Raw genomic sequence first — 26,557 nt, 5'->3', positions numbered from 1 at the left:
AGGATATGCTGTTTTTAAAGGTTTTAAATGAGAGTGCAATGTTTTAATAAATCAATTTGCTTGTCAAAAGGTGCTGCACTTTCAGTTTTTCTTAAACTTTAAAAAGGTACGGAGACAAAATCTATATACTTACCATAATATCCATACCCTAAGTCAGTGATTTTTAAACTTTTTACCTTGCGGCACACTAAATAAGATTTTAAAATTGCCAAGGCACACCATGGGATCCCCACAGGGCAAAACACATTGGCCCCCACAGGGAAAAAACCCTAAAGGCCCCTATATAAAAAAAAACAATCACATTGCTCCCCACAGGTAACAAAAATAAAATACATTGGACCTTTACATGAAAAGAAGAGACCACTAAATAATAGTTGAACTGGTGGTGGCTGTAAACTGGTTTGGGCATCTCTAGATCTGGGGGCATACTTGAGAACAGCTCAAGGCACCGCACAGTGGTTGAAAAACACTGCCTTAAGTGATCAATTCTAGAACCTGTGGAAGAGGAGGTTTTTACACTTGTATTAGCATATCTACACCTTATGATAATGTAAAAGAAAGAGTGCTACATGATGGAATTCTTATTTGAATGTACTGTTTTACCCTGCTGAAATGCCATTCAGTGACATGACACTACCCTGAACCTTACAAAAGCTGAACATAGCATAAAGATTGCTTGTTCTTACCAAACAATAGAGTTTAAAAAAAAAACCACAAATACTCAGACAAACACAACAAGCTTTGTTCTCATAATAAACAATTTCCCCCAAACTATAGATAATAACATAATCATCATTTATATGCCACCACAAGGGATCCACAGTGCTTACAATGTATGGGGAAAAAACTTAATGTGCCCATACACGCTGCGATCCCGGCATGCGTTCTGGGCTAAAATAGCATCCATCACATCGTATTTCATGTCTTGTGCATGCGATGCGATGTGATGAAAAGCAAGTACAAAAAGTATGTGCAGCACATACTTTTTGTACTGTGCGACGAGGTGCCGCGGGAGCTCGCACCTCAAAGCACACATCGCACCACCGGGATCGGAGCGTATATGGGCTCCTTTACAGTACAAAACATTACAGTACTATAAGGTTTTATTGCTGCAACAGCAGTCAAAAATCCCAAACAATCAGTGCTGGCTGAACCCAAAGGTTTGGTGCCGTTGTTAGCAATGGGGAAGATAAGATGGTGGTGGCAATTCCGACTTGATCTGTTCTCTGCTAATTTGCAGAGAACAGCCAGAGTGAAATCCTGCCCTGTGCAAGCCTGCATGGCTGTAAAGCTGTAAGTTTATAGTAACACAGACACAGCAGTTCTCCATACTCACAGCAGAATGCAGGAGACTCAGCATCTGATTCTGACCAGTAGCGAAGCAGCTGCGTAACACCATATAAATAAGATGTAAATGCAGCAAGAGGCTTCTGCTGGAGAAACAGTAAAACATCCAAGTGGTCACAATCTCAACCATCAGCCGCAGCACTAGGCCAGTCCAAGGATTACACAGCAATCTAAGTCAGGCTCCCACGTCTCTAACCAGTGATTTCCAGGTACATTACAGACTTTTGGATCGTTTCACAACTTGACTCCAAATATTAATATTGTGAGGAAAAACATTGCTTGCATGATATAGGAAATAATGTAACAAGAAGGCTGTCATTGAAAACATGGAGGAGTTACACAAAACGTTTTTACAAAGACCTGTAAGGCTCTATGTATATATATTTCACAGTATCCTTGCTAACTGTACGCAGGCATGGATCCCTACAAGGTGCGCAGCATCTCCCATATAGGCTCTGGCTCATGGTGAAAGCAGACTGAATGGTAGCATTAGGGCAGGTAGGTGGCTGAGTAACTTTCATGTTTTTCTGAATTAGGCAACGGAGGTTTGTCTGGATAATGAAACATTTCTTTATGAAAGTGTATCAAGTTCCCCAACCAACTTAACCATGTAACATACTGTATTTTACCTGGTTACTACTCCTCTACACACCTAACTTACATTAAGGGATGAATTCAAATAGCTCTGAGGGGGACCAGCTGCCATAGCGATAAGACAGAATGCCTGCAATGGTTCTTCAGCTATTCCCCCATGCAGCCTAATTTTACTGATTTCAGTAAGTAACAAAAAAGTCAGCCATTGCCCAGCTACTGTATTTGGGCCTGCACCACAGGGGAAAGACAATTGCATTGACCCTACAGACTCTTTCTATAGTTAAGTAAACAGACTGCATTAAAAGCAACATTACTGCGTGATCAACTCATAGAGCACCACTAAGCAACTTATCTACTGAAATCTGGGGGGGTGCTAAATACCACAGACAATGTCTAGGTCGACAGTCATTAAGTTGGCCCCAAACTGTCCACCCTGGAAAACGGTTGACATGGAATAGTGCACACATGAAAAGGTCTGCATGAGTGTTTTTCGTGTTATTTTGGTATCAATGTTGACATCTCATCATGTGGACCCCAATAAGCGTACAGCATTGCTCTCCATGCTTCGGGCCCAGTGCCGTGCTCTGCTACGGCTACACTCAGCACACTTTACATTCTCACGTGGATAAAAAATTATGAAAACATCCATATAATGAAAAAAATTGTGGAAAACACATGTTGCCCTTTCAATGTGTCGACCCTATTGCTTGTGTCAACCTTTTTACCATAGCTACATAGTAGGCGAGGCTGAATAAAGACTTGCGTCCATCTAGTTCAACCTATGTTTATAGTAGCTTATCCCTTGTTTTAAAGACAGATTGTTACTTATTCATACCCGTGGATGTTTTTAACCAATAAATGTTTATCCAACCTTATTTTAAACTTATTTATTGTGTCTGCCGACACCACTTCTTCAGGAAGAGAGTTCCAAAGTTTGACTGTTCTGACTGCAAATAATTTTTTTCTTCTAGATGAACAAAATCTTTTTTCTTCTAATCTAAACTCGTGCCCTCGCTTCCTAGATTCCTTTCTAGCAGAAAAAAGGGTGTTTGACAGTTCCTTATATTGGCCCCTGATATATTTATACATTTTGAGCATGTCCCCCCTTAAACGTCTCTTCTCTAGTGTAAATAGTCCCAGATTGCATAATTGTAGCTTAAATTCTCTATTCCCCTAATAAGCTTTGTTGCTCTTCTTTGGATTTTTTCTAATTCTATGATGTCCTTTTTATAGCGTGGGGCCCAGAATTGTACTCCGTATGCGAGGTGCGGTCTAGCCAATGATTTGTACAGTGGCATAATTACTTTTGAGTCCCTAGTTTCCATGCCCCTTTTAACCCCTTTAGTGGCAATCCCGAGAATTTTCCGGGCTGTGTCTCAGTGCCCAGTCTGGCAAGCCCGGAAAATTCTCGGGGATTGCCACTGTTTGGAGCCGGACAGCGCTGCTGAGTTCACTCATTGTATCTCAGGCAGCTTCGCGCTGCCCGGCTCCCTCCCCTCTGCGGCGCCGCCGCCTCCTCCTCCCCTCCGGGTTTCTTATTGAAGTCCCCGGCGCCGGCTTTTGACAAACCGGCTGCCGGGGACAGGGACGCGGCGCAGGTCCGGGCAGCCGCTTATTGACAGTGCAGCGGCGCTGCCCGGACCCAGGTAGATAGTGGTGGGTTTTTTTTAAGGGAGCACTCCCCATAAAAAACTCACCCAGTGGGGAGCGCTCCCAAAAAAAAAAAACCCCACCACTGAGGGCGTTCATACATGCTAGAATTTTGTTGGCCTTTTTTGGCCTTATTCTAGTTCACTCTTTCTGACAAAATCCTTCTTAGGAAGGATTTTGTCAGAACCATGTGCACTGCAGGTGGGGCAGATGTAACTTGTGCAGAGAGAATTAGATTTGGGTGGGATTTTACTTCAAAGTGAGATCTATATTGCAGTGTAAAAATAAAGAAGCCAGTATTTACCCTGCATAGAAACAAAATAACTCACCCAAATCTAATTTTCTCTGCACAAGTTACAGCTGCCCCCCTGCAGTGCACATGGTTTTGTCCATCTAAGAAGGATTTTGTCAGAAAGAGTGAACTAGAATAAGGCCCTATATTACATTGAGCACTACACCCCAGTTTGTTGTCTATTTGGACTCCTAGATCCTTTTCGAGTACGGAATTACCTAATTCATCCCCGCTTAGGTTATAACTAGCACACTGGTTATGTCTCCCAAGGTGCATGACCTTGCATTTGTCCACATTGAACCTCATCTTCCACTTTTTTGTCCACTCATCTAGATTGTCAAGATCATTTTGAAGCGTGGTGACATCTTCTAATGATTTAATAACTCTGCTCAGTTTTGTATTGTCCGCAAAGACTGATACATTGCTGAGTAACCCCATCCCAATATCGTTAATAAAAATGTTAAATAAAATGGGCCCTAGAACCGAACCCTGTGGCACTCCACTTAGTACAGGTATCATATTTGATATGGCACTGTTCACGACCACATTTGTTCTCTATTAAACAGCCAATTCCCTACCCATCTAAAGATATTTGCCCCTAATCCCAGGTCCTCCATTTTATTTATCAACCTCTTGTGTTGTACTGTGTCGAAGGCTTTAGCAAAATCTAGGAAAATCACATCTACACCGTTTCCATTATCAAGGTTTTTGCGAACATCTTCATAGAAACCAAGTAGATTAGTTTGGCATGAACGATTTTTCACGAACCCATGCTGGTTATTACTGAGTAAACTATGAAGGTCGAAATATTCCTGGATGTTGACCATATGTATGACGATCATATGGTGTGGACCCATTTACTGTCGAGTGAGACATTTGTGTCAGGCAAACGGATACTAAAACCTTGCTGGAGCAAGAGGCATCTTGGGCCCCCCTGTGGTATGTATGTATTCTAAAAAATAAAAACATTTTTTTTTTAGCGAAAGATTTTTTGCATGGGAATGGGGTAGTGCTGCAGCTTTGCCTATATGCCCATGAGACTTTGCACAAGAGGTCAGAGGCTGAGAGGCTCGTGCTGAGCTCTCATTGGTGGAGCTCATCACATGCTTCTCAAGCCCATGGAAGACATCAGCAGCAGCCTCGTCATGGGACGGTTTTTAATCAGAGGAAGCGCTGAGCCTGTGAGGTCTCCTACAGAGTAAGGTACTGATGGACAAACACAGGCTTTTCATGTGATATATATATATTTTTATTAATTCCCACCCCCCCCCTGCAGTTACCCACTGACCAAGTTTATACTGCCTTTACTGTGTGTTATGACAGTGTAATATTCTCCCGTGCAGTTTGCGGTCAGTAATTACAAGTGGGAGGGTGCCCCCTGTCTGACCCAGGCTCCCAGAAGGCTTAATCCAGCCCTGATTAATCAATAATGGAGTGTGTTCCCAATTGCACACCACTATGCTGGCAAGATGTAGATGTTAATAAGCAGCTATTCACAAAAAGTATATACCATGTGAGTACCGTATCAGTAAATATGTGTGTGTGTGTGTGTGTGTGTGTGTGTGTGTGTGTGTGTGTGTGTGTGTGTGTGTGTGTGTCAAAACCTTTATCAAGAAGTGAGAACATTTTTCTGGCTACCATGAGACTTTTATAGCAGCAATAAAACCTTGCCTGATCCTGCAAGGCCAATTCATCATGATGAGCGCACCAGAAGGCAGCCGGATGAATCAGTCCAACAGAATGAACTGTTATGGAATTTAACTGACTGGCAAATCCACATTTTTTGTGTCGCTGTGCTTAGAAAACACACAGAGCCATGTGCTACAGAGATTGGTGGGCTTTTCCAGTAAACCCAAATAAATATACCAGGTCCGAGGAGACTTTGTCCTGATCTTTTGCAACATGGTTGGATAGATATAAACAAGCATCGGACATATGCTGTTTATGTAGCTTGACGCAGATGATTTTTTTTTTGCTGTGATATTTTTTCTTTATTAGAGATTTATTAGGTCTTGCTATTATCTTCCATTTATCCATCTGCCATTCCTCCTCACACAGAAGGATCAGAGGCATATGGCTTCCTGCATAAATATCATGTGAATCTGTTTCTTCTTAGTATATTATTGTGCCTATCAAATACAACATATTCCCTTCCAGTCCTGAGAACAGAAGATGGAAGGATGATTGTATACCATTGTTGTCACACTGATGGCCAACTCTCTGTTGCAGGCTGGTATAGGAATCCATATATAATTTAGCAGGAAGATGTCACTGGACCAATGCAGATTAAGTAACATAACCCAGTTGGTGTTATTTGTGCGACATTGTCATGTACTACAACGACAACAAGACACTTTTGCAATTAGCATCCCAGCAATAAGAACACAGTTACATGCCCATAGCCATCACAAAAGGTAGTGGAGTATGAATGTAATAGGACAGAGATTGTATGAGGTACAGTTGTGTATATAATATACGTGCCAGGTTTTGGCCTTATAATGAGGCCGAATCATTCAGCATTATTAGACCTCAAAAGAGGAATGCCGAAAACTAATTGCACGTTGTCATGTTCCTATAGCCAAAATGTGCTTCCATAAAGAATAATCATATACAGTGTAATTTGCCAAACTTTGTTTTGGAACATGCACACTGCAAGATGACAAATGCTTACATCGGTTGCTGTAAGTGGTAATCTGTGAATAGGCGTTGGCCAGTAATGGATAAATGGATTGGTAGGTGTGCTTTTGTTAATACGGCTTTAAGGGAAATTTACTACTAACAGGGAAACACAACAAGAATTTTTGGGATACTGATATCTGATCACTGTGTAAATGACCACCGTCTTCTGAAACTGGACAGGCTACATTTCTGATCACTCTAAAACCATTCATAAAGGATTGGCATTGGGGTTCTAGACACAGATCAGGAAGATTTTTAAAAATCTGATCAATCAGAATAGGTAGGAGTCATGTGAACTCAATATCTTATGCAAGTCAAATTTTAATTATAGAATCTGAAGACGATTCACATAAAATTGGTATCTAAAAACTTGAAAGATGGCCCATTTATTAGCAGAAGCTGTTATGACTTTATGCTCGCCCAGCAGTCCTTTAGCCTCCTGCATGCTAAGGCTTCACCTGTAGCACCTTTCCCAGGAGGATTAGGTCCACCGGTACTTACAGGTTTGACAAAGCATCTATTAAAATCTGGACAAGTGCAAGAAAACAGGACTGGAACTCTCGGGAATGGAACCAGACTAAAAAAAGTGTTATTCAGGTGTGATTAAAGTGGAAAATACAGCATGGGTGGGCATTAAGCGTCTGGTCGCTAAGCAACCGGCTAGATGAGTGCCGAGATGCAACAACGGCTGGCGTACTGGGCGAATCATTAGGACTGTGGCTACCCAGACATTCCGCCTTGTGGCTGGTAACACAAAGGTCACCAACTCATACACCGTACCTGCAGCCAACATAACCATAGATCTCTTTAGGTTGTGTACTCGCCCAACAGGCAGGTTTCTCCTAACAAACCAGCATAGAAACCGTTGATGTAGGAAGATTCCACAAGTAGCAAAACAGCGAGGCATAAAGAGAATAAATCCCGTAAGTGCAGTGGACTCCACAAAGACAGAAGGACCTATGAGTACCACTTTACCGGAACTTCACCCCATGGAAGGGATTTTGATATATAAATTACATAAATAGCTAATAATTTTCTTACCATTACTGACTGTTATAATTTATATATAAAATTATATTATATATATTTATAACTTATAAACAAAGGAATGATGTTTGTCCCAAAGTGATATTTTAGGATTAAATACTATTTAATAGGCCTCTGGCATAGGCAAATGCCAGGAAACCTCCCTCCTCTCAAATAAAGACAACAATATCAATGGTATATAATACATCATGCAGTATAACAACACTTTTACACCAAAACTCTCCAACCCGAATGTGACCCAGCAGTTGTCCCCTTTTACACTGGCGTCCCGTCCCCCCCCCCCCCCCCCCCCCCGCATTATGCCGGACGGGCGACACTGGCGAGATATCATCTCCAAGTGCCAGGAAACCCTCCAGCCGGGGGCCCCGCAAAGGCGGCCGACATGCTGGGGGCATGCCCAGCACCCAGGGAAGCTGGTCGGCTGCCCCCAGCTTCATTCTGTGAGATGAATGGATGCCGCACACAGGCATCCATCAACCTCCACCCCAGCTCCACTGCTGTCTGCAGAGTGGAGCGGAAATAACCCGGGTCGAAACTCTGGTGTAAAAGGGGTATAAGAGACAGGGTAGAGCTGCTGCAAATGCCCAGTGGTAGAAAATTATTTCCTAAGTTTGCTGTGTGAGACCTCAATCAGTGCACTGGACCAGAGAGTAGCTACCAGGAAGAACAGATAGGACCCTTACCATGAGATGGGAGATTAGAAAGCGCAATTTTGGTTATATTAGGTGTGTCTATATTTTATGCTATGTTTAACCTTTACCTGACTGGTTCTTTATATTATTTAAATGTTTGATACAGCCCATACTACAGACCATCTATAGTGTGCAATATTAATAATGTTGTTTTCATAGAGTATCCAGTGTATACAAAGACCAATGTTTACATTACATTTTTTCACATGTCCAGGGCTGTTACTAGGTTTTTCTACAAATTCCCCCAGGCTGTACACTTGCGCAGTCTAGCAATAATCAGGTCTGAATTAGGCTCCATGTAATGTGATAATTCTGTGTCTAGAACAAACCATGTTGATATAAAAGGGGATTAATCACATTTATATTGTTGCTTTGCAAGGTAAATATCCACTGCTTCTGTATGTAGCCCACAGATGTTGCACAGCTTTATTTTACCCTGCAATTTACAGTAGATTTCAGGGTACTTGTTTCCTGGCACGGCGCCCATCTCGTTGATTGTATGCCTTAAGTTTAAGGTACTTAAGGCATACAATCAACGCGATGAACCCGATTTTCTGTCAATCACCAGCTAATTTGCCGGTGAAAGAGAAAATCTCGTTGATCGCGTCCATCGCGGCCCTTAATAAGGGGCTGCGATGCAACCGATGCGATTTTCCCATAGGGAACAATGTTAAATTATTTTTAAGGTGAAAATCGGGTTGATCGCGTCGGTCGCGGGCCATTATAATGGCCCGCGATGCGATCAACCCGATTTTACATAGGTGACAATGTGAAATGGGCCAATATGGCCCATTTCACATTGAATATGGTTAAAAAGTATGTTTAATGCCCCCCCATTGTTAACACCATCCCACTATTGAAGCCAACCCGAAGCATGGCGAGCTCAACGAGCCCGCGAGGGGCGGAGGTACGCATCCTCCGACCTTTTCATTCCCCTACTATCCACGTCGGAGTTGACTCTACAAAGTGTGGCGAGCGCAGCGAGCCACCGAGCCCGAAGCGTGGTGAGCGCAGTGAGCTCCGCGAGGGGACGCGTATACCTGTGAAGTTATGCGCGTGCGCTCGCCACGCTTCGGGCTCGGTGGCTCGCTGCGCTCGCCACACTTTATAAAATCAACTCCACGCCGAGGTGGATAGTAGGGGTATGAAAAGGTCGGAGGACGCGTACCGCCGCCGCTCGCCACGCTTCGGGTTGGCGTCAATAGTGGGGTGGCGTTAACAATGGGGGGGGGGGGGGGGGCATTTCAAACATGAGGGGGGGGGGGTTGGTATTAAAATGGGGGGTTTTGGCCCTTTTTACATTGAAAGCAATGTAAAAAATCGGGTCTAAGGGACCATTTTACATTGATTTCAATGTAAAAATCGGGTAGATCGCATTGCATGCGATGGACGCGATTTTTTCGACCTGATGGATACAATTCAAATCGGTGGCGCCTTGCTAGGAAATAAGTACCGATTTTAGTTTGAACGAACCCCACCCAAACCTCAACCTCTTTGCACATCTTATGCTGCACTGCAGGTGGGCAAATTTGTTTTGCCCATTTGTGTGCTTTTTTTCTTTTCTAGTAAAGCTGAATCAGGCCATTTGTTCTTTAGTTACTTTCTCAGCCACATACCATATATCCATCATATATATAGCATTGTGATACAAAATGTTTCTATATCTATAGACACTCATGAGCAACTAAAAATGAGATACTGTATATTGTGTCCTACCTTGGAGCACTTTGCTAAAACCTCTTCTTTAAACTGTAAGAATCTCTCCTGGATTTCTGGATGGTTGAGAGCGAAGGACAAAAAATGGGTGAATGGCTGCTTTTTCCGAAAAGTCTCCGCTAACAGTTCAATGCGAGTCCTTGCAGAAATAACCCCATTGCGGTTTTGCCCTGTAATCACTACAACAAAATATTTGACATGTAAGTTCTGTCTACAAATGTTCTACGAGAGAGAGAGAGAGAGAGAGAGAGAGAGAGAGAGAGAGAGAGAGAGAGAGAGAGAGAGAGAGAGAGAGAGAGAGAGAGAGAGAGAGAGAGAGAGAGAGAGAGAGAGAATGACGACCACATTCAGCATAACATTGCTATCTAAAAAGTGACCACAGACTAGCCCAGGGGTGGCCAACCTGTGGCTCTTTTCTTTAGGAGATGTGGCTCCCGCACCCGTGGAAATGCTGCATGCCTCCTCTGACTGTGCGCTAATTTGCTGTGCGCTTGACATGATGTCACGTTGTGGGAAGAGCAAACTGTACCCATTGTCAGGAAGCGGGAACAGAGACCACGAGGGGGTGAGAGTCTGGTTGTGGCGGCTGGACAGCAGAGAGGGTGCAGCAGCCAGATGGCAGAGCAGGTCTGCAGCTGCAGAGTGGGTGTGGGGTCTTGTCTACTTACCTTTGTGAGTGGTTTTATTCAACACAAATAAGGAAAATCAAAACAAGGATCTGTTCTTACAGACTCACATGGGAGAGAATTACTGAGCGTAGCTTCTCATACAAGCCAGAATGTAAAAAAGAAAATGGTACTTGTGTATTTGCAGGGCGCCCAATTTGCATACGTACGCAGGCGCAGTGAAATCACATAGCACAGCACGGTTTCGTGCCTTGGGATGCGATCTCACTAGTTAATATGGTACTTGTATATTAGCACGGCGCCCGTTATGCAGTTCGCATAGCTGCGCTGTCAGAATCAGTGTAGTGTTCGCGCGGGCTGCGTAAATAGCGTAGTCAGTCAGAAGTAGCGTAGTGTTCCTGCTCCCTGTCAGATTTAGTCAGAGGTGAAGGAGAAGTGACTGCGTAATGGCTGCAGAACCTGTCACAATGTTCACCTTGCCGCAGACAGAGGAGGAGGCAGTTGGTTTTGGTACGGGCGACGTGCTAATATACAAGTACCAAATTAAATAGTGAGATCGCATCGCACAGCATGGTGCGATGCGATTTCACTACGCCTGCTTACGTATACAAATTGGGCGCCCTGCAAATACACAAGTACCGTTGGTTTGCTTATGGCCATTCAGTACTGAACTAGGCAGTTGGATTACTTAGGGCAGCGGTTCCCAAACTGGGTGCCTCAGGACACTTGCAGGGGTGCCTTGGGTTGGTGGACCAAGATCAATTCATATTTATTTTCAATGTACCAGGCAAAACCAGTGCTTGTGGCTGCCAATCATAATATATGTGGACAACTGTGACATATAAACACAATGTGTGTTTAGTATTTTTTTTTTCAGAATTTGTCGATAAGAAGCATTTGGCCTAGGGGAGCCTTGAAAATATTTTGATGCACTAGGGTGCCGTGATTCAAAAAAGTTTGGGAACCACTGGCAGTTGGTTTGCTTATGGCCATTCAATACTGGGCTAGGCAGTTGGGTTACTTATGGCCATTCAGTGCTTGGGCTATGCAATTGGTTTGCTTATGGCCATTCAGTGCTTTGGCTAGGCAGTTGGTTTGCTTATGGCCATTCAGTGCTGGGCTAGGCAGTTGGATTATTTAGGGCAATTCAGCGATTGGCCTAGGCAGTTGGATTTCTTATGGTCATTCAGTGCCTGGGCTAGGCAGTTGGTTTGCTTATGGCCATTCAGTGCTTGGATTACTTATGGCCATTCAGTGTTTGTGCTAGGCAGTTGGGTTACTTATGGCCATTCAGTGCTTGGGCTATGCAGGTGCTTTGCTTATGGCCATTCAATACTGGGCTATGCAGTTGGGTTACTTATGGTCATTCAGTGATTGGGCTAGGCAGGTGGATTGCTTAGGGCCATTCAGTACTTGGGCTAGATTACTTATGGATCATCATGTTTGACCATATTTATAAACCTGTCGATAATGATCCAATCAATTTTGCAATATGGCAACTGTTGAGCCACAGAGCATGCAAGGGTCAGCTCAAAAGTGGTATCTGCATCGTTCTATCAAACCATGTATCGAATGCACGTCCATATAGTAGTTGACACAAAACAGATATAAGTGAATCTACTGTCCCCAGCCTTAACATGGTGTTGGTTTTCACTACAAGACATTCCCTTATTGAAGTAGAAGGCCTGAATATACAGAAGAAGATTGAAGGTCAATGTATTTTTTTATTCAATGTAGGCACACTGGGCCCAATTTAGAGGTGGATGCAAATGGTCTGCAATACCAATGTTTTCAAAGTTAAGCAACCTGCGCAAATGATTAAGCGGCACTGCGCATGTGCTGCTTTGGTCTACCAATGACAGTCGCCATGAGGATTTGCATGCAGAGTGTTTGACGGCGAGTGAGCATTTGTAGGAAGTAACGGGGGGTCATAGTCATAACACAGGTGTTAAGCAACCATTTCAGGGGCGTGTCTGAGCCTGCGACTGCATCTGTGAATGCCATTACAGTGGCTCCGACGGCCTACTTTGACAGATATTCTGAGCAACCATAGAATTGTTCAGATGTTTGATGGGGAGACCAGTGGTGCATTTTTGCACACAAGCGGCAAATATGATACACCGCAATCCCACGGCTGAGACATTTGCATTCCGACAACTGCTGAATACGGATTTGCCGTCAGGACCACATTTGTGTTGGCCTCTGAATCAGGCCCTCTAAGCTTGTGTACATATAATATATTAGGGTATCTGAAGCAAAGACAGAATATTTAACAATGCAGTATTAAAATTATGGTGTATGTAAATGTGTTCCACAAACAAATGAACCACTAAAACACAGTAACAATAAAAAAGCAGTAACTTTCAAACAAAGCATTTAAAGTCTGTCTTACTCAACAAGAATATTACATATTTTCCAAAATAATTGTCAGTATAATGTGCCTTTTATTGCTTGTATACTTTCTGATGTTGTCTCAGGGGACATGTAAACAAGCAAGACACAAGCTTCGGTATGCTCCGCCTGCCTGCAGCGGGACTTGTATATGTATTCTGTTAACCAGATTCATTTCTGGTTTAGCATGCTTTTATAGGGTGATCGACTTTTTATTTATACTTGTCTGAATGATTAAAAAGAAAAACTAATTAAACTCATAAATGTTCCTTCATTCCTCAATTACGGTATTATCACATGGTGAGACACCAAGCGGCACAGAAGGCAATTGCTGTAGCAGGCTGTTCTGACATTTACAGCAATAGTAATAATAATTGTGCATAAAGGGAGGAGGTCAGGATCCTAGCAGTCACAATTCAGACAGCGGAATCCCGACTGATCCCAATGACAAATATTAGGGTTTGGGTTAGGCGTTGTAGAGGTTATAGTTAGGCAGCAGGAGAGGGTGTTAGAATTAGACTGAGTGAGGGGAGGGTTACCGGTAAGGTCAAAATACATACTGGGTTTTGATTGGGTCGCCATCCTGACCGTCAGGTGGTTGTATCTAAACTGTTCATAACCTTCCACAATATGACAAAGTATTATATGGTTCAGTGATCTATGGAGCCTGTTTGGTTCCTACTAAGATTTACAAGTATGCATCCAACAAGGAGAGTGGATGACAGTTACCATCACTGCAGGTGCTTACAAGTTCTGCAAGTTAGTTGAACTCGAAGGAGTTAAACAATGAAATAAAGAAGAAAACAGATTTTCTGGATTTTTTAACATTTCAATTATGTCAACCAAAGGGCTTTAATTTGTACCTAATGTTTCTTATTTTTAACAGTTACGATTTTCTTTTTATTCCATTTGTGTTATTGCCTTGCTGTAGATATTTATTACATTTATTAAGTATACATATAACAGCTGCCTACACAATCATTAACATATATTATTCATGCATATAAATATTACCAGTATTTCCTCTTATTACAGCATTTTATTCTTTCCTGGGAAATGCCTCGTCTTGTGTTAATTATTTGATCTAGTTTGGGGAACATTGTTATATATTAGGTGTATAAATATTTATTCAATTTGCTCTAGTACAGGCATGTCCAAACTATGGTCCTCCAGCTGTTGTGAAACCACACGTCCCATCATGCCTTGCCACAGTTTTGCTATTAGGAAATGCTAAAACTATGGCAAGGCATGCTGGGATGTGTAGTTTCACAACAGCTGGAGGGCCACAATTTGGACATGCCTGCTCTAGTATGTACTGGTCTATTGAAATAGCTGATAGTGTATATTCAATACTGTGGGGATTGTATATTCAATACTGTGGGATTGTATGTTGAAAACTCACCCATCATACCTGTGTTACACAAGAAAGGGGACGCGTTTGATAGGTCGACAAGCAAAAGGTCTACAGTCAATAGGTCAACACAAAGAAAAAAAGTTTGACAAGTTTTTCATGATATTCTTTTTAAACCGACTTGTTCATACTTCACCATCCCAGTGGGCATAAAGGGGGGGATATAATGGTGAGCTGAGCACAGCGAGGCACCATGCCTGAAGCATCGCGAGCACAGAGAGCCATGTAATGGGACATGGTACACTTACACGGAGTCCATGTCGACATAGATACCAAACAAATGTAAAATATCATGTCAACTTTTTTCGAGTATCGACCTTTTGTGGTAAACCTATAGACTATCCACCTTTTGCTTGTCGACCTATTGACCCATACCCCAAGAGAGACACATTTTTAGCAGGAAAGGCATTAGAGGTAGGTTGGCCAATCCCAGACTTTTTTTTTTTTTTTAATCCTGGGATTCAGGATTCCTGGGATTTACTCGGTAGTGGCACTGGCAGGCAGCAACAGGACTCATTGGCTGCACCTTCATTCTTCCATCCATATCACTCCACCCCCTCCTCTCAGTCTTCTACTCTCCACCCCCACCCCCACCCCCCAGTCCTTATCTTTCTTCCAACCCATATGTTCTAGGACGCCGTGTGGATTACAAATGCAGCAGGAGGCATTTACTTGTAATAGACTATTCCTGCTGCATTACCATACAGCCCAAATTATAATAATAATTGTATTTACATAGCGCTCTTTCTCCAATAGGACTCAAGGCGCTTAACAGATATAATGAATGTAATACAGTACAGAAACAATGAAGTACAGAAAAGCTTTTCACTTAAAATTGCTCGCAACCATATGGAGCTGAGAGCGCCTTTAGGCGAATTCCGTCTGTGGCAAAGTGCGCCCGGCGCCATGATGATACAAACTCGCAAATCATCCACGGCTAATAGGATCGACCCCTATGTCTCTATGTCTAATTAAGCAGGGGTGTATGATAGCAGAAGAAAGATAAAACATTAAAAAAAAGCTACACTGTAATTCTGACTGGGCCGTGATATATTGCTTCTATAAAAGAGGATTTAAAAAAAAAAAAAAAAAGATCAGTGGAGCCTTTCACTGGTGTGATGTTTCATGCTGAACGGTTACTGCTGAAACAATAAAATCAACTGAATCATTTATTAACAACAATGGTGGATAGGAGATTGGCTCCTAATTGAATCATTTTTTTCTGTGATTAAATATGCAACATTTTGCTTTGTCTTACATTTTTACAGCTTAATCAGAATTTAAATAATTTGAACTAGCTGGAAAAATGTAGCGAATTACACGTTATATTTTAGAACATTCATTTCAAAGTTTCACTTAATTGCCTTCTGTATGACCTACATAAAAATGAGTTCAACGATCTCATACAACAACATATGTACATTGCAGGAACAGAATAATGGTCAGAAAATCCAGCAAGTGTTAACATTCATTCCTGACTGGCAATGCTCTAAGTTTAGGGACTGTAGAAAACTATACAATACATATTTTAATTTGGTAAAAGGTTTATATCACAATATTGGGCTAACTTGTGACATGTGCGGAATCTTGGTGTTGTCCTGGATAATGGCCTGACACTTAAACATCAGGTGTCAGCCACAATCAAATCCTCATTCTTTCATCTGAGAAACATAGCCAGAATCAAGCATTTAATTCCCTCAGAAGACCTTCCTAAAGTCATACATGCATTTATATCATCACGACTAGACTACTGCAATGCTCTCTACCTGGGTCTTCCAGCAAAAGAATTGCACCGCTTGCCGCTGGTACAAAATGCAGCCGTCAGACTATTAACTAACCAGCCCCGCTCCTGCCACATAACTCCCATTCTCTACGCCCTTCACTGGCTACCTGTAAAATGGCGAATCGTTTTCAAGATTGGCTTACTCACTTTCAAGGACCTACATGACCAGGGCCCAAGGTACCTGCAACAGCTGCTGATCCCTTACTGTCCTACTCGATTACTACGATCCACTGAAGAAGGACTACTAACAGTACCCAGAATCTCCCTGAATCTGGGGGTCGAGCTTTCAACTTTGCTGCTCCAACTCTGTGGAACTCTCGTCCTCGCACAGTGCGAGAAGCGCCCACTATAGAATCCTTTAAAAATAGACTAAAGACGTACTTATTTACTCAAGCATTTCACTGACATCTACTGTTAAGCTTGTTTTGTATTTTGAGCTGTAAAGATAATGTGTGAAGCACTTTGAGTCCTATTGGGAGAAAAGTGCTATATAAATATCATTATTATTATTATTATTATAACTTCAAATAGTGATAAAGCAGAGAGTGATAAACTACCAGCCAGTGCCATTGCCAGGCACCGGAGCGACCCAGGCAGGGGGGCGCCCCAGCGCTCACCCACTCCAATGGGTGGGTGGAGGGTTAATGCGGCCGCTGTGCTGCTTGGGGGGGGGGGGGGGGGTTGGCAGCGTGCGGGCTAGGTCAGCGGGCGGGAGTGAGGAGGTCTCGCTTACCGGGCAGGAGGGAGCAGGGCCCACTGTGCTGTGTTCAGTCCCGGCGCAGACAGATGCAGACATCTTCCACGTACAGCTGGGCAGCGTCTGAGGGTGAGCCAAGTGCTCATCGCTGCCCAGCATTAGCATGTGCCGCCCGGCCGGCATGCTGATCCAAGGGGGAAGGGAGGCTGCTCCCAACTACCTTCTGGGGGACCCTGCTCCCAACTACCGCCCCCCAGTGGCCGGCGCCCTAGGCAAATGTCTAGCACTGCCTAGTGGTGGCGCCGGCCCTGCTACCAGCCCATCAGCCCCTAACTGCCATACAGGTTGTGTTTGAAACATGACAGTTAGAAACTAATGGGCTGGTAGTTTATCACTCTCCACTTTATCACTTTTTGAAGCTTAGTACATCTGGCGCAATATATATACCACAAAATACAACTTAACATCCAAAGTTACTTAACTCGACCAAGATAACACTCTACTGTCACACATCAAAGAGCAAAAAGAAAACATTGCACAGACATCATTAGCCTAACAAGAAGGTTAAAGTTTGAGGTTATTCTGCCACCTGCTGGAGAAACATTGAACACACGGTTTTTAGATAAACCACAGTTGTAATCCCAAAGTTCATGCCACAAAAAAATTGTAATAAACGAGTGATAGCCTTGTCTGCAGCCCCATGGCCCAGTATACAGTGTGATGACACTCAATGGGTAATCATACAAAGAAGATTACAAACCAATGCATGGCTTTGCAAAGGTAGGTCATTTTTCCTCCCCTGGCATTGCCCTGATGGTCTCCCGATGTCCACGGTGTCCTCTGGCGCCCACGGCGGCGTTTGGAATAGTCTTCAATGGCATCTCCGGTTCCCGGCGGTGCATTGTGATTGTGCCAGTGATGTCACCGCCGCACCAGCGCAATGCATCACGTGGACATCAGGGGACCACCGGGGCACCTCCAGCGGATGAGGTAAGTATGAAAAAAAGGGGGTCGGGGAAAAAAACAAAACTAAATATTCTGAATAAGCACGGTCTTCGGAATATTTTGGTTTTTGGAATATATAGATAAAAGGGAGACTCAATAATATATATATATATATATATATATATATATATATATATATATATATATATATATATATATATATATATATATATATATATATATATACATACATACATACATACACACACACACACACACACACATATATATATATATACACATACACACACACACACACAGTATATGGCACGGGTAAACAAGCAGCGGCACTCCACATACTTTGGTTCCCGATAACCGCCTTTTTCAAGGTGGAGAAACGTGTGCATAAAACATTAAAAGCCTTAAATACATCCCGGGGGGGGGGGGGGGGGGGGGTAACCGGGTCCACTTTATGCAGATTCGCTGTCTTCTTATGCAGCACTTGGATCACGGACGTCTCCTGCTGCATTTGCATGTTATTTGTACGATATTGGACAGTGACTCTGCTGCAGTTATGCAATACATCACAAATCAGAATCAGGCCCCATGTGCCTGTGAGATCCGTGCAGCAGAAAACTAGATTGTAAGCCCTATTGGTTATTCAAATATTTTACTGTATGTTCCTTTTTAGCTAAATGTGTATATGAGCAAACACATTTATTTAATAGCTTTGGGATATGACCAAATAATGCTGTACTCTGCAATGCATACAAGGATATTCGGAGAATGGCTTTTATTTTATTTTAATGACATTTATTTTCTCTTTCACATGAGTTCCTGCTCCATCAGAGTTTACACTAAACCCAGTAACAGTATAGCTGTGGTACAGACAGTGGCCCTGATTCTGGTTGACTAAGTTGTAGCTTGCAGCTTACCGAGTCCCAGAGAGCCCGCCCTGCCGAAAATATTTAGCAGAAATGTATACACAATAAAATGATTTAATCCGAAGTTGGATATTGTTTAAAAGCTGGTAGCAATTGTAATATCTCTGGAGGTGTGGGTAAGCCGGACGATTTCAGACTTTTTTAAAGCGGCAATAATTTACAAGCCAAAACTATGCATTGTAAAGGACTGTTGTTTAAAAGAATAACATCCGATTTCAGATGGCATGCAGCAGCTCCAGCGAGCTAAAAATTGAGATTTAAACTCACCAATTTCACCTTCCAACCCTTGCCTGGGAATACTGATAGATGTACGCGTTTCTGATTCCAGGTTTCTCTTTGTCTCCCCTTTCTTACCTATAATGTACCTATGATATGAAGATAAACCGGAAAGAAAAAAAGAAGGGGGGTAATGTAAATATATTTTTCAAACGATCTCTTCTAAAATTGATGACGTTACATATTTGAATGTAAATTGTACATTTTTTTCCATATATAGTGAAGCACAAATTCAATTCAACATCATGAATATGTCTGCCACATTACAACTTTGCGTACCGAACTTGTAACATAATTACTTCATAAACTGCTAAAGGGTATACGGTCGACAAGCAGTAGGTACACCTCAGAAGGTCAAAATGGGCTTTCAGTCTACAGGGTCATTAGTTCGACCGTCAAAAGGTCGGCATTGGGTTTTTCATGTTTTTTTTTATCCGACAGGCAGTATTTCATGCCTTACTAGGGCATGGAGGGAGAATAAAATAGTGTGCCGATCGTAGGAAGGCACGATGCACCAATACGGTGTCCATGTCTACTGTGTCGACATTCGGGACAAAAAAAACATGTTGACCTTGCCTATGTCGACCTAATGCTTGTGTCAACCTAATTTCCATGTCGAGTTAAGCCCATGTCAACATTCTGAGATGTCAACTTAAGCCCATGTCGAACTTCTGTGGACGACCCAATGCATGTCAAAAATATTTGTGTCGACCCTATGACCCATACCCCTGCTAAAGATGGGGAAAAAATGTACTTAGATGGACGCTAGCACATTGTAATAGGGAACTAGAGACAAATAAAAGTACTAGTATTTATATAGACCCTGCACTAAGTAGGTGCCTTGAAGGAGGGTTTTTTATTTCTTTCCCCCTCTACATCCCCTTCCCCCCATCTCTGTTTTCCTCCATACCCTTATCACCAAGCTGTGACAAGCTCAGAGGTGTCACATGTCAGTGCTGAGTTCTGTGCACAATGTAATTCCTAATGTGAGATATCTTCCGTATAACCCAAGAAAAGGCCTCATCTCCGGTACATCACTACTTACAGCTCCGAAGTTGCGAACTTATCTCACTTGAAGGAATCTCTCAGGCTGAGATGGCAGCAATCACTACTTATTGACAAATTTAAACAGACAAAATTGCAAAAAGCATAAACTCACTTGAAAAGTTGACTGGGAAGATCTATGGTGCACTGGAAACCCTTCTCAGTTTCCCTAATGGTGAAATCATCACAGGGCTCATCTAGACACTGCTCGGATTCTGCAGAGAAAGGCAAATACTTTTTATACATGAAGCCTTGATGATAGATAGAATTCCTTTATTTGTCTCATAATGGAGAAATTTACAATGGTTACAGCAAGGTTCAAGTACAGATAAGGGTGAAAATAGCAAATAAGATAAGAAGTCCAAACAATATAAATCTAGAATCTAAAGGCCCCCATACATTAGGCCGACTTGTCCGAAGGAAAAGTTGGACCTAATCTACTGACAACTCCCCTGGGGGGGTCACATACGATTTGGCACTTGATGTGCCAGGTTTTGCATGTGATAAATCGCATGCGATCACATGCAGTCCCCCCGGGGAGCTTCTGTCAGCGGGAGCCGGGAGCTGAGCAGGGCATGGGTGCTGCAAGCAGGCAGCGGACGCAGCCTGTAGTACCTGCGGTGGTAGGAGCCAGATGCCGAGCGGGGGACTGCAAGCAGGGAGCCAGGCAGGGGAGGCAGTGGGCGCACTGGTCCAGGCGGTGAACTCCGCGAGGGGACCAGAGAGCAGAGACCGGGTAGCGTAGGGGAAGCCGGGCAGCAGCGGGCGGACATAGAAATGAATTAACAGTCAGTGATTGGCTGAGAGCTCTCTCAGTCAGAGAGCTCTCAGCCAATTACTGGCTGTCCATTCATTTCTATGTGCCCGGCTTCCCCTACGCTATCCGGTCTCTGTCTCTGACCCCCTAGCGGCGTTCACCGCCTGGAAGTATCTATTTGCGGCATTCCCCCCTCCCCCCCCGCCCAGGATAGTGCGCCCACTGCCTCTCTAGCCCAGCTCCCTGCTTACAGTCCCCCACTCGGCTCCCTCCACCGCACGTACTATACGCCGTGTCCCCTGCCCGCCTTGGGCTGCACAGAAGATTTAACAAATCTTCTGTGCAGCCCGTCCGACCTCCCGAATCCGACCTGATGCGCACGGGACTGCGCATCGGGTCGGATGGGATGTCTGCACATGCGATTTGGCCCGATTTCACGGCCCGATTCCTCCGAATCGGGTTAAATCGGGCCCAAATCGCATAGTGTATGGCGGCCTTAAGAACATGTAGGTCTCTACAGACCATGACAGTTGTACATTCTGATTGCAGCAGGTAGAAAAGACCTACGGTACCTCTCCGTTGAGCATCGAGGGTGAAGCAACCTATCACTGAAAGTGCTACACAGATCCGTCACAATATTTTTGAGAGGGTGTGAAGCATTGTCCAATAATGATGTCATCTTGCTGATCATTCTCCTCTCACCCACAATCTCTACAGAATCCAAAGGCATTCCTAGGACAGAACTGGCCTTCCTTACCAGTCTGTTAAGTCTCTTATTGTCGGCTGTTGAAATACTGCTGCCCCAGCAGACCACTCCGTAGAATATGGCCGATGCCACTACACAGCTGAAGAAGGTCATCAGGAGCGCTCCCCGCACTCCAAAGGACCTCAGTCTCCTCAACAGATAAAGTCTACTCTGCCCTTTCCTATACAAAGCAGCAGAATTATCAGTCCAGTCCAATTTATTGTTCAGATGAAAACCCAGATACTTGTAAGTTCTTACGATCTCAATATCCATTCCCTGAATACTCACAGGAGTTGGGGGGGTATGCTGACGTTTCCTGAAATCAACTACCAACTCCCTAGTCTTGCTCGTATTGAGTTGAAGATGAATCTACAGCAATAGATAATGTGGGCTAAATCACTAACGGTTCTAAAAATGAAAAGAGGGGATGTAGGCTAGATAGTTCACCTCCACAGATTCCACTATTTAAGCAAAAGTTTAATTTCATCTTCAGGATGGATTGAATGGAAACATTGCTAAACAAAGAAAAAAAAGGTAGCAAAATGTATAACTCTATGGGAACCCTACATAGCAGTCTTAAAAATACTGTGGGAAATTTACTAAGATGTGTATTCTACTTCACGTGTGATATTGCTATGGGCAACCAATCAGAATCTACTTCAGATTTATTTAGCACCCTCTAGAAGATAGTAGACAGGATCTGATTGGTTGTCCATATCAACATCACATGTGAAGTAGAAAACACATCTTAGTAAATTCCCCCCACTACCTGGTATCTTGCCAGACTCACAATAAATGATCCCCCAATTAATTTACATGATTGATAGATGGCCTTGGAGTGGTGCTTCCCAGGTTCCGGAACAAGATATCTATATAGAAATAACAACTCTGACTCCACAATGGTATAGATAAGAAGCTCCATTTATTGCATCCTTTTGTTGTGGTACTTTATTGTCAACTATAAATAACTTGTTACAAGAATCTGTATTATTCTTAAAAACTATACAGTTATTTAAAACATTGATGGAAATGTTGTTTTACAAGGCTTGACATGTTGTGATTATCTTCTATATAAAGTTGTATTTTGATGCCTCAATACAATAAAAAAAGTATTACATTTTTTTTTTTTAAAGAGGGGATGTTGCCCTCTTTAAAAAGAAATAGAGAAATGATAGATCCATCATGTAAAGTGCAATGGAATCTGCTGCGCTATATAAGAAACTGTAAATAAAATAAATAGATAGAATCGGATTGGTTTCTATGGTAACCGTCAAACTTTTAATAAATTTACCCCTTAGCCTTACCCAGCTTTCACAAATTAACCTAAAAACATTTCATTATCTTACCTCTGTAAAAATCATCCTCTTCCTCATTCTGGTAAGATGCCTCTTGGAGGGTGTTCTTCCTGTATATACGCCCTCCAATATTGATCAGAGTGGGACGCAAAACTTCCATGGTTCAGAGTTACTGTGAAGTGAAATGCAAGGTTTTAGTAGGTCATCTATTCGGGCATAGACAGCACATAAGAATCCATCTTGTCCGCTCTACACATGTACATGAATACAAACACTAGGGTTATTTCTTTTCAGGGGCCAATTAACCAACTCGTATAATTTTGGACAGTGGGAGGTAACCAGAGGACGCGGAGGAACCCACGCTAGCACAGACTATACAAACTCAACAAAGGGCCATGGTGAGAATCAGATCCATGATCTCAAGGCAGTAATGCTAACCATCTGTATTGCACTTCACTGTGGCTTTCCCGAGTGACCCCCCCACAAGGGTATTAGGGATTAGTTTTCAGTGCCCAGAGACTTTTAGTGGGAGGAATTTGTGGTGCCCCATTCCCTTTAAATGTGGAACAGAACAGAGTGTGCATCCCGGCAGTGAGACTTCAACTACAGGTGCCCACCACCTATCTGCTGAGAAGACCAAGCAATGCCCAGGACCATTTCTGTTGGAAACTGGAAGCGAACAACGGGTCCGGCATGCTGTGACACAGCAATAACCAGAGTCACTAGATTTTGGGGGAATGTGTGCGCTTATGCATTCCATTAGTTAACACAGTGGTTCTCAAACTCTGTCCTAGGAGATGAATAGACGTATTGTACGTCCAACTGTCACATGTTAAAGATCCACAGGTGGTCTGGAAAACATGAACTGTTTGGGGTCCTGAGGACCTAGTTTGAGAACCACTTTGTTAAACTTTCAAGACAATAAAATATTAAAACAGTTGAAAATTTTTTTTCACAAGATTCGGGGAAAAAAAAGTTGAATCAGAGTATACTATAATCTGAGTATCTATAAAATATCCACCACTACCATTGAAATTAATTGATGGTGGAAGTTTAGGTTTTTTTTGTTATGTCAGAGTACAGAAGAGAGCCAACCAAGTCCTCTGCCACACACATACCTTGAAATGCAATTATTTATTTTTCTATCAAGGTGCATCTTTCAGACAGCTTTACTTTATTTATTTTTACACTGCAATATAGATCTCACTTTGAAGTAAAACCCCACCAAAATCTAATTCTCTCTGCACATGTTACATCTGCCCCACCTGCAGTTACTGTGACAATGGGGTGTACTCAATGATTTTTGCAAGCAGTGTTGACTGCTCGCCGTCACAGCTCGCAGGGTCAGTATTTAACTGACCCCCTGCACACAGTGAGGCTCGCGATTAAATGCAGCAGGCTACCTGCATTAGCTGCAAGCCTCGCTGATAGGGGGAATCAACCCTGTCCTCTGACAGCGAGGATTCCCCCAGAACGTAGACAAGATTGAGCAGACGGCGCGGGGTTAAACGGCGAGGGCCGCTTGTTTTCGTCAATACCTGCCATTTAACCCTCTCACCGGCCACATTGAATACAGGCCAATGTGCGCATCTAGTCACTGCTGCTCTACAGCACTGCTAAGCAGAGCAGAGTGACAGGAGGAATCCCAACTGACCCCCACTCACACACACACACACACACACACACACACACACATGCGCGCTCTCTCTCTCTGCAGGGTGCAGAGGCCTGCAGGTGGGTCATCAGAGAGCAGTCCCAAACAAACGGGACTGTCCCACAAAAAAATCAAGACATTTGGGTGATATATCTCTGCCACTGATCAGAGATCTGCACCAAACGCCTAAAAGTAGTCAGTGGCAGATGATCTTTATTCCCTTTCCAATAAAAAAGTGCCTACTCTATATAATATTACGCTGGACCTACTGAGCTCCTTTTTTAACACTATATTTTCCAATGGTTCAGAAACAATTTTGCATTTGCAGTCAGTGGAGATGTTGCCCATAGCAACGCACAGGTGTGCCCCGTAAACAGAGAACATCGTGCTAGAAGGAAGGAAATAACAACGCACAATGAGGTTTTTTTCAGAAGTTTTCACTGGGTTTAATAATGCTGCAGGAAGTCATTTTAGTCCTTGTCTTTAACATTTCACGTGCAGTACATTATATCAAGGGTATTTCCCATTGTGCAGTGCTCATGAAAAGCAAATAGCTATTATGTTGCCTATGATAAAACTGGCACATAGTAAATAAAATAAGAGAGAACCATAAACTATGTAACAGTCTAAATAGCCCACAATAAGGCCATTTGCTTCTAGCACATTCTGTAGGTTATTTATGTTAACAGATGAGTACACACGCCGTTTGTAAACTCAGCTGAAGGTCAAAGGAGAATTATTTACATGTATATATAAGGGTAGCATTACCATTTTACTATCAAATTATGGCTAAGCTAGCATTTTCCTAAACAGAATTGTGCAGCTAGAAGACTTAGCTTTTTGAGTTACACATACCAGGTAGTAGTCTGCCTATGGGTTGTGGAAGACTTCCCTACTCCCTCCCGGGTTGGTGAAGCACATCTGCTCCTTGCACACATGGCAAAATACAAGGAACCTGCTGTGTTACCATTGCGAAATATAGAAGTAGGTTTCAGCCCTGGCGCTTTTGCACAGGTGATATGTGGACATGTAACATTAGTGCTGAAATACAGTCCACGCTGTGCTAGAAGCGTCAAAGCAAAGAGCGATGCCCCAGACAGTGAAGAGGAATTGCATTGTTTTTGGAAGATGCAGGGTGCTAGAATGAATACTACAATGTGCAGTATATAAAAGGTTAATGCAGACATGCAATAAATAGAATGACGTTAGTAAACCATTAACGTTTAAATGCAGTCCCAAAGAATGCAGTATAGGCAGTATAAAAGGCTTCATTTTATTAATGTTATTAATAAAGTGATTTTAGTCTGACTTTTATATAAGTGTTAAAAGTACTGTACAGAGCTGTGGTAAGACATATTTGGCCTTATTCCACTTCATTCATAGAATAGCAAAAATCACTATTCAAAGATTTTCACTATTCTGTGCATTTTGGAAAAAGGAACCAGTGTGAGTGCTCGGGGGGCAGTGTTGTTAGGGCTGCAATGCAGCATTAGGTGGGTGTGGTCCTGACAACGGAGGCATGTCTGGACAGTTTTCCAGGTGGGTTGCGGAGGCTGCATGACACACGCAGCAGTTGCAATCCAAATCATGGAGGCCCTGTATCTGCCTTCACAGCTAGGCTGCACAGGCAGAGTGCTACCATAGAAATGTGAGGGCTTCACTATTCAGCATTCATAATTGTTGCAATGCAATTGCAAGATTTAGCATTAACAGGGCAGGACCTGTCATGCAGGATGGCCTCACTGTTTGGGGTGTTTTTTCTGCAAAACTACAAAGGAAGCTGTATTAGGCACTGCGCTCAGATATATATTTTCAGTCTAGCGCCCGATTTCTTGTTACCCATTTATCATGATGACTAGAATCCTCCCACAATGCAATGGGTGCTTTCAGATGATCAATAGAACATTCCCTTTTGAAGCTGTCCTACTTTAAAGCATGTCAGAGCTACCTTGCTGTCAAGCTGATATTACAG

At 43.0% G+C, this 26,557-nt stretch overlaps 1 protein-coding gene across 2 annotated transcripts in view; it reads right to left on the bottom strand.

Moving 5' to 3' along the window:
* The window catches only part of ASCC1 (activating signal cointegrator 1 complex subunit 1), a 266,594-nt gene that overhangs the window by 235,754 nt on the left and 4,283 nt on the right, over positions 1–26,557 (bottom strand). For both annotated transcript variants that reach the window (XM_083145544.1, XM_083145545.1), the window contains exons 2-5: positions 22,983–23,103; positions 20,250–20,349; positions 19,082–19,179; positions 10,018–10,196 (exon numbers count right to left, since the gene is read on the bottom strand). In XM_083145544.1, coding sequence (XP_083001670.1) covers positions 10,018–10,196; positions 19,082–19,179; positions 20,250–20,349; positions 22,983–23,091 — 486 coding nt within the window. In that variant the 5' untranslated portion in view covers positions 23,092–23,103. The remainder of the gene's footprint in view (positions 1–10,017; positions 10,197–19,081; positions 19,180–20,249; positions 20,350–22,982; positions 23,104–26,557) is intronic.

This window comes from Crinia signifera, chromosome 6 (genome assembly GCF_055691185.1).
Source record: "Crinia signifera chromosome 6, ASM5569118v1, whole genome shotgun sequence".
In the NCBI taxonomy this organism is placed as follows: Eukaryota; Metazoa; Chordata; class Amphibia; order Anura; family Myobatrachidae; genus Crinia; species Crinia signifera.
Note: the sequence above shows the minus strand (reverse complement) of the source record. Positions and strands in the feature narration are given on the sequence as shown.